We start from the raw sequence: 14,071 nt of genomic DNA, 5'->3' as shown, positions 1-14,071 counted from the left end.
TCCAAAAATGGGAGGGGTGGGGCTGGGTGGAGAGGGGAGGGTGGGGAGGGGCTGGGTGGGAAGGGTGGGGAGGGGCTGGGTGGGGAGGGGAGGGTGGGGAGGGGAGGGTGGGGAGGGGCTGGGTGGGGAGGGATGGGCTGGGGGAGGGGTGGGAGGGGTGGGGCTGGGTGGGGAGGGGCTGGTCACCCCGTGGTGCCCTTAAATAACTCAACATTTAACCTACTCACGCCGGCTTGTGCCCGCCCTCACAGTCGGGCATATTTGCGGAATACACCACGCCGCCGTTGACCCTGGCCATTGACCGAGCAACCCAACGTTCTTACCAGCTCCCTCCGCAGGACAATGTGTTACACGTAGATTTGGTGATCGGTGCGTCACGCCTGACACTCGGCATGCTCTGTGTAACGCCGCTGGCTGGCCACGTGGATTGTCATGAAAAAATATGTAAAGTTTTTCATGAAATGTTTATCATATGATAATTTTAACTAATTAATTATTAGTTATTACAAAAATAATACATTTATTCCTCAAAAATGTACACCGCCGCTTTTGATAGGTGCGCCCCCGTTTTATTATTTTATCTTTTCGTTTTGCGCGGCCTTACAAAATAATGATAGTATATAATCTATTCGGTTAATTTGTGCGTGGCAATATTTGTAGCAATTTTTTTTGGACGTCGAATAGAAATTGAAATGAAATAGCGGAATCCGCTTTTAATTTGAGCTCAGTTCAGTTTCACTTTCATGACTTTTTCTCGCACTTGGAGTGAAAATTCCTTCCGATCAATAACAAAAAGTAACTTTTCTCAAGTTCACGTAAATTCAGAATCCAGTAAGTTATTGTAACCGAGTGCAATTCATTTCGGCAAAAGCGATAAAACATTTTTGGCGAAAATTAGTGAACAACGACCTGTCCTTCCGGTTTATAAATAGTAAAATAAATCACATTAATGCAGAATCCAATAAGAACAAAATTCATGTCAAGGAAAACTTTTGGGAGATGATCATCAATTTACACCAAATTTTATATATATATGGAGATATGTTCGATGGAATAAATTCGATACAATCTTTACATTTTTCGGTCTTTTTCATTCAACTTAATATTTATGAGCCCGTCACGTGACTTGCAATTAAACTAGTAAATAAATATTCTTGGTTCTTTCGGTAAAGTCACGTAGAAGGGAAATAATAAAATAATAAAAATATTAAACAATACAATTCTCACGACGTTTCCACTGCAACACAAGCAATCGTCATCAGGTGTGAAATCCACAGCAAGAACATTTTCTCGTGACTTTACCGAAAGAACCAAGAATATGAATCCCTGCAGTCACGAAAGCTTTAAATCTAAATGTAGTAAATGAATAGTTTAACAGCTTAGTTTCGACTGCTCCACCACCCGTGCCTGATGATGATGATGCTACCCCGGAGGGAGGGAGGGAGGGATGATGAAGAAGATGATGATGATGCTTGGCAAGCCGCTTGCTCTTCCACTGATGAGCCTCCTGGAAATCCGGGCGACCGCCCTCAAAAGCACCCGCGCTAATCTCGCTCCGCTCACCCTCACCACTCACCCTCACCGCTCACCCTCACCGCTCACCCTCACCGCTCACCCTCACCGCTCACCCTCACCGCTCGACCCTCACCGCTCACCCTCACCGCTCACCCTCACCGCTCACGCTCACCGCTCACCCTCACCGCTCAAGAACGGGGGGCCCGCCGCTCTCTCCCGCCCTCCCCCCCATCCCCTAATGGAGACGAGTGCCCCCCCCCCGCTGCCCCCCCCCGCTGCCCCCCCCCCCCCCACAGTGAAGGCCCTGGACTGTGTCACCACCGTGGGCCAACTGTGTCCGTACAGGAAACCAGCGACGCATTGCCCCAGGTGAGTGTGAGTCCAGGTGAGTGTGAGTCCAGGTGAGTGTGAGGTGAGTGTGAGTCCAGGTGAGCGTGAGGTGTGAGGTGAGTGTGAGGTGAGTCCAGGTGAGTGTGAGGTGAGTGTGAGTCCAGGTGAGTGTGAGGTGAGTGTGAGTCCAGGTGAGTGTGAGGTGAGTGTGAGTCCAGGTGAGCGTGAGGTGTGAGGTGAGTGTGAGGTGAGTCCAGGTGAGTGTGAGGTGAGTGTGAGTCCAGGTGAGTGTGAGGTGAGTGTGAGTCCAGGTGAGTGTGAGGTGAGTGTGAGTCCAGGTGAGCGTGAGGTGTGAGGTGAGTGTGAGGTGAGTCCAGGTGAGTGTGAGCCCAGGTGAGTGTGAGTCCAGGTGAACGTGAGGTGTGAGGTGAGTGTGAGGTGAGTCCAGGTGAGTGTGAGTCCAGGTGAGTGTGAGGTGAGTGTGAGTCCAGGTGAGTGTGAGTCCAGGTGAGTGTGAGTCCAGGTGAACGTGAGGTGTGAGGTGAGTGTGAGGTGAGTCCAGGTGAGTGTGAGTCCAGGTGAGTGTGAGGTGAGTGTGAGTCCAGGTGAGCGTGAGGTGAGTGTGAGTCCAGGTGAGCGTGAGGTGAGTGTGAGTCCAGGTGAGTGTGAGGTGAGTGTGAGTCCAGGTGAGTGTGAGGTGAGTGTGAGTCCAGGTGAGCGTGAGGTGAGTGTGAGTCCAGGTGAGCGTGAGGTGAGTGTGAGTCCAGGTGAGTGTGAGGTGAGTGTGAGTCCAGGTGAGTGTGAGGTGAGTGTGAGTCCAGGTGAGCGTGAGGTGAGTGTGAGTCCAGGTGAACGTGAGGTGTGAGGTGAGTGTGAGGTGAGTCCAGGTAAGTGTGAGTCCAGGTGAGCATGAGGTGAGTGTGAGTCCAGGTGAGCGTGAGGTGAGTGTGAGTCCAGGTGAGTGTGAGTCCAGGTGAGCGTGAGTGTGAGGTGAGTGTGAGTCCAGGTGAGTGTGAGGTGGGTGTGAGGTGGGTGTGAGTCCAGGTGAGTGTGAGTGTGAGGTCAGTGTGAGGTGAGTGTGAGGTGAGTCCAGGTGAGTGTGAGTCCAGGTGAGTGTGAGGTGAGTGAGTCCAGGTGAGTGTGAGTCCAGGTGAGTGTGAGGTGAGTGTGAGTCCAGGTGAGCATGAGGTGAGTGTGAGTCCAGGTGAGTGTGAGTCCAGGTGAGTGTGAGGTGAGTGTGAGGTGAGTGTGAGGTGAGCGTGAGTCCAGGTGAGTGAGTACTGGGTCTGGGTGAGTGTGAGTCCACCAGGTAAGTTTGGTTTAGGTGATTGTTGTTCAGGTGCGGATTTGGGAGTCGTCGGGGTTTTGGGATGAGTAGCGAGGTTTGGAGTGAGCATGGTGAGGAGTCCTGGCTCCCTCACCCCACCTCACCCCACCTCACCCCACCTCACCCCACCTCACCACACCTCACCCCACCCCACCTCACTCCACCTCACCCCTGTGTCTGTCCCCCCCCCCATACCCCCCCCGCCCCCCAGGGTTCACTGCCCCGCTCACTGCATGCAGCACAACCCTCATCAAGCGCGCGTCATTGGCTCAACGATCTACTCTGACGTGAGTGACGCAAAGACAAAGATCCCCCGTGTAGCCTCGCCAGGCTGTTGGGGCAAGTGCTGTTAGTGAGTAGCACCTATGAAGGCCGGCACTCCACACGGGGGGATGGGTCGCCAGCACCACGCCCGGCCGCTTTTGTCTCCCCAGTGGCCTAATTTACTACACACCGCACCAGGTACTCATTTTAGGCTGAGTCGACCTAGGGGTTAGCGTGCTGCGCTAAGAACCCAGCAACCGGAGTTCGATTGCTAACACCAATGACGGTTATTTGAATCGGTGAGTGTCGTAGCGAGCGTGTTGGCGAGTACGATAGTGAGTGTGTTGGTATTGTAGTGGGTTAAATTCAAGCGCACACTGGAACTTGGGAGGCAACACTATTTATTAGATAACATAACAATGAACGCTTAACACAACGACTTAAGGTGATAGCCACCTTCACTAACTTAGCTCACACGCGAGGATACTACTTCACTGGGCCAGGACAGCCCAACACGCTGCCTGGTCCACTAGCGGAGAGCGGAGAGCTTCATCCCAGAGTTGACCCAGAAGAACAGCCCAGAACAGGCCCCGCTCTCCGTCCACACACCGCTGATAACCACTCCGGCGTGGCCACGTCCCCCTTCCCGATCCTTCCGGAAGGCCCGAACCCCCAACCACGTGACCCCCCTGGGACCCCTGGCCCCCCTTTATCCGGTCACGTGTCCTGTTGGGTTCACGCAGAGTGTCACGGCCCGACACGACTCCCGTGACACCTACCTATAGCCCCCCAATCGGGCCAATACAGTAGTGTCGTTCTACTACACTACACATATGGTAGTGAGTGTGTTGGTGAGTATGGTAGTGAGTGTGTTGGTGAGTATGGTAGTGAGTGTGTTGGTGAGTATGGTAGTGAGTGTGTTGGTGAGTATGGTAGTCAGCGTGTTGGTGAGTATGGTAGTGAGTGTGATGATGAGTATGGTAGTGAGTGTGTTGGTGAGTATGGTAGTGAGTGTGATGGTGAGTATGGTAGTGAGTGTGATGGTGAGTATGGTAGTGAGTGTGATGGTGAGTATGGTAGTCAGCGTGTTGGTGAGTATGGTAGTGAGTGTGTTGGTGAGTATGGTAGTGAGTGTGTTGGTGAGTATGGTAGTGAGTGTGATGGTGAGTATGGTAGTGAGTGTGATGATGAGTATGGTAGTGAATGTGATGGTGAGTATGGTAGTCAGCGTGTTGGTGAGTATGGTAGTGAGTGTGATGATGAGTATGGTAGTCAGCGTGTTGGTGAGTATGGTAGTGAGTGTGATGATGAGTATGGTAGTGAGTGTGTTGGTGAGTATGGTAGTGAGTGTGTTGATGAGTATGGTAGTGAGTGTGATGATGAGTATGGTAGTGAATGTGATGGTGAGTATGGTAGTCAGCGTGTTGGTGAGTATGGTAGTGAGTGTGATGATGAGTATGGTAGTCAGCGTGTTGGTGAGTATGGTAGTGAGTGTGATGATGAGTATGGTAGTGAGTGTGATGAGGAGTATGGTAGTGAGTGTGCTGGTGAGTATGGTAGTGAGTGTGATGATGAGTATGGTAGTGAGTGTGATGATGAATATGGTAGTGAGTGTGATGATGAGTATGGTAGTCAGCGTGTTGGTGAGTATGGTAGTGAGTGTGATGATGAGTATGGTAGTCAGCGTGTTGGTGAGTATGGTAGTGAGTGTGATGATGAGTATGGTAGTGAGTGTGTTGATGAGTATGGTAGTGAGTGTGTTGGTGAGTATGGTAGTGAGTGTGATGGTGAGTATGGTAGTGAGTGTGATGGTGAGTATGGTAGTGAGTGTGTTGATGAGTATGGTAGTGAGCGTGCTGGTTAGTATGGTAGTTAGTGTGATGATGAGTATGGTAGTGAGTGTGATGATGAGTATGGTAGTGAGTGTGATGATGAGTATGGTAGTGAGTGTGATGATGAGTATGCTAGTGAGCGTGTTGATGAGTATGGTAGTGAGTGTGATGATGAATATGGTAGTGAGTGTGATGGTGAGTATGGTAGTGAGTGTGATGATGAGTATGCTAGTGAGTGTGTTGATGAGTATGGTAGTGAGTGTGATGATTGAGTATGGTAGTGAGTGTGATGGTGAGTATGGTAGTGAGTGTGTTGATGAGTATGGTAGTCAGCGTGTTGGTGAGTATGGTAGTGAGTGTGATGATGAGTATGGTAGTGAGTGTGATGATGAGTATGGTAGTGAGTGTGCTGGTGAGTATGGTAGTGAGTGTGTTGATGAGTATGGTAGTGAGTGTGTTGGTGAGTATGGTAGTGAGTGTGATGGTGAGTATGGTAGTGAGTGTGATGGTGAGTATGGTAGTGAGTGTGTTGATGAGTATGGTAGTGAGCGTGCTGGTTAGTATGGTAGTTAGTGTGATGATGAGTATGGTAGTGAGTGTGATGATGAGTATGGTAGTGAGTGTGATGATGAGTATGGTAGTGAGTGTGATGATGAGTATGCTAGTGAGCGTGATGGTGAGTATGGTAGTGAGTGTGATGATGAGTATGGTAGTGAGCGTGTTGATGAGTATGGTAGTGAGTGTGATGATGAGTATGGTAGTGAGTGTGTTGATGAGTATGGTAGTGAGTGTGTTGGTGAGTATGGTAGTGAGTGTGATGGTGAGTATGGTAGTGAGTGTGCTGGTGAGTATGGTAGTGAGTGTGTTGATGAGTATGGTAGTGAGCGTGCTGGTTAGTATGGTAGTGAGTGTGATGATGAGTATGGTAGTGAGTGTGATGGTGAGTATGGTAGTGAGTGTGATGATGAGTATGGTAGTGAGTGTGATGATGAGTATGGTAGTGAGTGTGTTGGTGAGTATGGTAGTGAGTGTGTTGGTGAGTATGGTAGTGAGTGTGATGGTGAGTATGGTAGTGAGTGTGATGATGAGTATGGTAGTGAGTGTGTTGATGAGTATGGTAGTGAGTGTGTTGGTGAGTATGGTAGTGAGTGTGATGGTGAGTATGGTAGTGAGTATGTTGATGAGTATGGTAGTGAGTGTGTTGATGAGTATGGTAGTGAGTGTGATGATGAGTATGGTAGTGAGTGTGATGATGAGTATGGTAGTGAGTGTGTTGATGAGTATGGTAGTGAGTGTGTTGGTGAGTATGGTAGTGAGCGTGATGGTGAGTATGGTAGTGAGTGTGTTGATGAGTATGGTAGTGAGCGTGATGATGAGTATGGTAGTGAGTGTGATGATGAGTATGGTAGTGAGTGTGTTGATGAGTATGGTAGTGAGTGTGATGATGAGTATGGTAGTGAGTGTGATGGTGAGTATGGTAGTGAGTGTGTTGATGAGTATGGTAGTGAGTGTGTTGGTGAGTATGGTAGTGAGCGTGATGGTGAGTATGGTAGTGAGTGTGATGATGAGTATGGTAGTGAGTGTGCTGGTGAGTATGGTAGTGAGTGTGTTGATGAGTATGGTAGTGAGTGTGTTGGTGAGTATGGTAGTGAGTGTGATGGTGAGTATGGTAGTGAGTGTGATGGTGAGTATGGTAGTGAGTGTGATGATGAGTATGGTAGTGAGTGTGATGATGAGTATGGTAGTGAGTGTGATGATGAGTATGGTAGTGAGTGTGATGGTGAGTATGGTAGTGAGTGTGATGATGAGTATGGTAGTGAGTGTGCTGGTGAGTATGGTAGTGAGTGTGTTGATGAGTATGGTAGTGAGCGTGCTGGTTAGTATGGTAGTGAGTGTGATGATGAGTATGGTAGTGAGTGTGATGATGAGTATGGTAGTGAGTGTGATGATGAGTATGGTAGTGAGTGTGTTGATGAGTATGCTAGTGAGCGTGTTGATGAGTATGGTAGTGAGTCCGTGAGCGAGGCGGCAGTCAGCGGAGTGAGCGACCTACCTGGGAGCCTTCGACGCTCCGCGTGGCCTCCAAAAGTGCTCGTGACCTGCGTCACAAGCGCCCTCGTGACGGCGCCGCTGCCGCTTTGGTGGCGAACGGGCGACTGCCGTCGTCGTCGTCGATGTTGAAGCGAGTGAGCCGGCGATTTCTGTCGGCGTGCATCCCCCCGGTCAGCTGTCGAGCGCGTGCCGCGTGGCGGTGCATGCCGGCGTGGTGCAGAACGCGCGCGGCGGCTACGTGGACCTGATGCCCGTCGACAAGAAGTCTGAGTATCTCGCCTCCTTCCAGAACGGCATCTTCTCCGAGAGGTGCGGCCACCTGCGTGCGTCTGTGCGTGTGTCTGTGCGTGTGTGTGTCTGTGCGTGTATGTGTGTCTGTGCGTGTGTGTGTGTCTGTGCGTGTGTGTGCGTGTGCGTGTGTGTCTGTGCGTGCGTGTCTGTGCGTGCGTGTGTCTGTGCGTGTGTCTGTCTGTGTGTGTGTCTGTGCGTGTGTGGTGCAGTGCGTGTGTGTCTGTACGTGCGTGTGTCTGTGCGTGTGTGTGTCTGTGCGTGTGTGCGCGTGTGCGTGTGTGTCTGTGCGTGCGTGTCTGTGCGTGCGTGTGTCTGTGCGTGTGTCTGTCTGTGTGTGTGTCTGTGCGTGTGTGTGTCTGTGCGTGTGTGTGTCTGTGCGTGTATGTGTGTCTGTGCGTGTGTGTGTGTCTGTGCGTGTGTGCGCGTGTGCGTGTGTGTCTGTGCGTGCGTGTCTGTGCGTGCGTGTGTCTGTGCGTGTGTCTGTCTGTGTGTGTGTCTGTGCGTGTGTGGTGCAGTGCGTGTGTGTCTGTACGTGCGTGTGTCTGTGCGTGTGTGTGTCTGTGCGTGTGTGTGTGTGCGTGTATGTGTCTGTGCGTGTGTGTCTGTGCGTGTGTGTGTGTCGGTGCGTGTGTGTCTGTGCGTGTGTGTCTGTGCGTGTGTGTGTGTGTCTGTGTCTGTGTGTGTGTGTGTCTGTGTCTGTGTGTGTGTCTGTGAATGTGTGTCTGTCTGTGCGTGTGTGTGTCTGTGCGTGCGTGTCTGTGCGTGTGTGAGTGTATGTGCGTGTCTCTGCATGCGTGTGTGTATGTGCGTGTGTCTCTGCGTGTGCGTGTGTGCATGCGTGTGTCTGTGCGTGCGTGTCTGTGCGTGCGTGTGTCTGTGCGTGCGTGTGGTGCATCTCCGTCAGTCGAACCATGGCACCTGCTGGGTCTGTCTCGTGGCCTCCTGCCAGCGGGCGTTCGACACCTCACGTGGCCTTAACGTGCACGTAGCCTGGCACAAGCGCCGTGGTGACGTCAGCGCCACTTAGTTATTGTCGTTGATGCGAGGGGAGCGGTGGCTTCACGGTTAGCGCTGCGCCACGAACCCGGCGCCCCGAGTTCGATTCCCCGCTCACGGCCACCAACACTGGCGACGATTATCCGAACCGGTCCTGGGCCTCCCCGAGGTCGACTCGGCCTCAAATGAGTTACCTGGTGCGGTGTGTAAAACATCGCAAGCGGGAAGACAAAGGCGGCCGGGCGTTGTGCTGGCAACCTGCCCCCTCGTGTGCCGTGCCGGCCTTAATAGGTGCTCGCTAACAGCGCTCACCCCAACGTTTATGGCGATGCGGGGGGGGGGGGTCTTTGCGGTGTGAGTGTAACAACAAGCGGCGACGCACTACCGCTAGGCCATGTTACGTGATTGTGATGATGTCGTTGAGTTTGGTTGAGTGTGTGGTTGACTGTGGTTGAGTGTGGTTGACTGTGGTTGACTGTGGTTGACCGTGATTGAGTGTGGTTGACTGTGGTTGACTGTAGTTGACCGTGGTTGACCGTGGTTGAGTGTGGTTGAGTGTGGTTGACTGTGGTTGACCCGTTCGTTCTCTCCACAGTTTGCAGAACCCCCCGGGAGGGAAGGCGTTCCGAGTGTTTGCCGTCATCTGACCCCGTGACCCCGTGACCTGTGACTCTCTACGTACAACGATGAAATGCAACGAGCAGCGATCGGCCTCGTGGGGATTACGCGGCCACGACACCACATTGACACCACACTCACCACACTCACCACACTCACACCACACTGACACCACACTCACCACACTCACCACACTCACCACACTCACACCACATTGACACCACACTCACCACACTCACCACACTCACCACATTGACACCACACTCACCACACTCACACCACACTCACCACATTGACACCACACTCACAACATTGACACCGCACTCACCACACTCACCACACTCACCACACTCACACCACACTCACCACATTTACACCACACTCACAACATTGACACCAAACTCACCACACTCACCACACTCACCACACTCCCACACCACACTCACCACATTGACACCACACTCACCACACTCACCACACTCACCACATTGACACCGCACTCACCACACTGACACCACACTCACCACATTGACACCACACTCACCGCACTCACCACACTCACCACATTGACACCGCACTCACCACACTCACCACACTCACCACATTGACACCACACTCACCGCACTCACCACACTCACCACATTGACACCACACTCACCACACTCACCACATTGACACCACACTCACCACACTCACCACACTCACCACATTGACACCACACTCACCGCACTCACCACACTCACCACATTGACACCACACTCACCACACTCACCACACTCACCACACTCACCACATTGACACCACACTCACCACACTCACCACACTCACCACACTCACCACATTGACACCGCACTCACCACACTGACACCACACTCACCACACTCACCACACTCACCACATTGACACCACACTCACCACACTCACCACACTCACCACACTCCCACACCACACTCACCACACTCACACCACACTGACGCCACACTCACCACATTGACACCACACTCACCACATTGACATCACACTGACACCACACTCACCACACTCACCACACTCACCACACTCACACCACTCACCACACTCACACCACACTCACCACACTCACACCACACTGACACCACACTCACCACACTCACCACACTCACACCACACTCACCACACTCACACCACACTGACACCACACTCACCACACTCACCACACTCACACCACACTCACCACACTCACACCACATTGACACCACACTCACCACACTCACCACACTCACCACATTGACACCACACTCACCACACTCACACCACACTCACCACATTGACACCACACTCACAACATTGACACCAAACTCACCACACTCACCACACTCACCACACTCCCACACCACACTCACCACATTGACACCACACTCACCACACTCACCACACTCACCACACTCCCACACCACACTCACCACATTGACACCACACTCACCACACTCACCACATTGACACTACACTCACCACATTGACACCACACTCACCACACTCACCACACTCACCACATTGACACTACACTCACCACATTGACACCGCACTCACCACATTGACACCGCACTCACCACATTGACACCACACTCACCACACTCACCACATTGACACCACACTCAACACACTCACCACACTCACCACATTGACACCGCACTCACCACACTCACACCATTGACACCACACTCACCACACTCACCACACTCACCACACTCACACCACACTCCCCACATTGACACCGCACTCACCACACTCACCACATTGACACCACACTCACCACACTCACCACACTCACCACACTCACCACATTGACACTAGACTCACCACATTGACACCACACTCACCACACTCACCACACTCACCACACTCACACCACACTCACCGCACTGACACCACACTGACACCACACTCACCACACTCACCACACTCACCACACTCACACCACTCACCACACTCACCACACTCACCACACTCACACCACTCACCACACTCACCACACTCACACCACACTCACCACACTCACACCACCCTGACACCACACTCACCACACTCACCACACTCACACCACACTGACACCACACTCACCACACTCACCACACTCACCACACTCACACCACATTGACACCACACTCACCACACTCACCACACTCACCACATTGACACCACACTCACCACACTCACACCACACTCACCACATTGACACCACACTCACAACATTGACACCGCACTCACCACACTCACCACACTCACCACACTCACACCACACTCACCACATTGACACCACACTCACCACACTCACCACACTCACCACATTGACACTAGACTCACCACATTGACACCACACTCACCACACTCACCACACTCACCACACTCCCACACCACACTCACCACATTGACACCACACTCACCACACTCACCACACTCACACCACTCACCACACTCACACCACACTCACCACACTCACACCACACTGACACCACACTCACCACACTCACCACACTCACACCACACTCACCACACTCACACCACACTGACACCACACTCACCACACTCACCACACTCACACCACACTCACCACACTCACACCACATTGACACCACACTCACCACACTCACCACACTCACCACATTGACACCACACTCACCACACTCACACCACACTCACCACATTGACACCACACTCACAACATTGACACCAAACTCACCACACTCACCACACTCACCACACTCCCACACCACACTCACCACATTGACACCACACTCACCACACTCACCACACTCACCACACTCCCACACCACACTCACCACATTGACACCACACTCACCACACTCACCACATTGACACTACACTCACCACATTGACACCACACTCACCACACTCACCACACTCACCACATTGACACTACACTCACCACATTGACACCGCACTCACCACATTGACACCGCACTCACCACATTGACACCACACTCACCACACTCACCACATTGACACCACACTCAACACACTCACCACACTCACCACATTGACACCGCACTCACCACACTCACACCATTGACACCACACTCACCACACTCACCACACTCACCACACTCACACCACACTCCCCACATTGACACCGCACTCACCACACTCACCACATTGACACCACACTCACCACACTCACCACACTCACCACACTCACCACATTGACACTAGACTCACCACATTGACACCACACTCACCACACTGACACCACACTCACCACACTCACACCACACTCACCGCACTGACACCACACTGACACCACACTCACCACACTCACCACACTCACCACACTCACACCACTCACCACACTCACCACACTCACCACACTCACACCACTCACCACACTCACCCACACTCACACCACACTCACCACACTCACACCACACTAACACCACACTCACCACACTCACCACACTCACACCACACTAACACCACACTCACCACACTCACCACACTCACCACACTCACACCACATTGACACCACACTCACCACACTCACCACACTCACCACATTGACACCACACTCACCACACTCACACCACACTCACCACATTGACACCACACTCACAACATTGACACCGCACTCACCACACTCACCACACTCACCACACTCACACCACACTCACCACATTGACACCACACTCACCACACTCACCACACTCACCACATTGACACTAGACTCACCACATTGACACCACACTCACCACACTCACCACACTCACCACACTCACCACACTCACCACACTCCCACACTCCCACACCACACTCACCACATTGACACCACACTCACCACACTCACCACATTGACACTACACTCACCACATTGACACCACACTCACCACATTGACACCACACTCACCACACTCACCACATTGACACTACACTCACCACATTGACACCACACTCACCACATTGACACCACACTCACCACACTCACCACATTGACACTACACTCACCACATTGACACCACACTCACCACACTCACCACACTCACCACATTGACACTACACTCACCACATTGACACCGCACTCACCACATTGACACCGCACTCACCACATTGACACCACACTCACCACACTCACCACACTCACCACATTGACACCACACTCAACACACTCACCACACTCACCACATTGACACCGCACTCACCACACTCACACCATTGACACCACACTCACCACACTCACCACACTCACCACACTCACCACACTCACACCACACTCACCACATTTACACCACACTCACAACATTGACACCAAACTCACCACACTCACCACACTCCCACACCACACTCACCACATTGACACCACACTCACCACACTCACCACACTCACCACACTCCCACACCACACTCACCACATTGACACCACACTCACCACACTCACCACACTCACCACATTGACACTAGACTCACCACATTGACACCACACTCACCACACTCACCACACTCACCACACTCCCACACCACACTCACCACATTGACACCACACTCACCACACTCACCACATTGACACTACACTCACCACATTGACACCACACTCACCACACTCACCACACTCACCACATTGACACTACACTCACCACATTGACACCGCACTCACCACATTGACACCGCACTCACCACATTGACACCACACTCACCACACTCACCACACTCACCACATTGACACCACACTCAACACACTCACCACACTCACCACATTGACACCGCACTCACCACACTCACACCATTGACACCACACTCACCACACTCACCACACTCACCACACTCACACCACACTCCCCACATTGACACCGCACTCACC

General features: G+C 52.2%; 1 protein-coding gene across 1 annotated transcript in view; it reads left to right on the top strand.

Annotated features, from left to right (window-relative positions):
- LOC133355944 (cysteine-rich secretory protein LCCL domain-containing 1-like) overlaps positions 1–12,526 on the top strand; it is a 31,688-nt gene extending 19,162 nt beyond the window's left edge. The window contains 4 exon segments of the mRNA XM_061573389.1: positions 1,812–1,884; positions 3,384–3,459; positions 7,496–7,629; positions 9,203–12,526. Coding sequence (XP_061429373.1) covers positions 1,812–1,884; positions 3,384–3,459; positions 7,496–7,629; positions 9,203–9,254 — 335 coding nt within the window. The 3' untranslated portion in view covers positions 9,255–12,526.
- Positions 12,527–14,071: the final 1,545 nt, after the last annotated feature.

The sequence above is a fragment of the Lethenteron reissneri genome, chromosome 52 (assembly GCF_015708825.2).
Source record: "Lethenteron reissneri isolate LAM-NWPU_2019-01 chromosome 52, ASM1570882v1, whole genome shotgun sequence".
In the NCBI taxonomy this organism is placed as follows: domain Eukaryota; kingdom Metazoa; phylum Chordata; class Hyperoartia; order Petromyzontiformes; family Petromyzontidae; genus Lethenteron; species Lethenteron reissneri.
The sequence above is the reverse complement of the archived record's forward strand: the minus strand, read 5'-3'. Positions and strand labels throughout refer to the sequence as shown.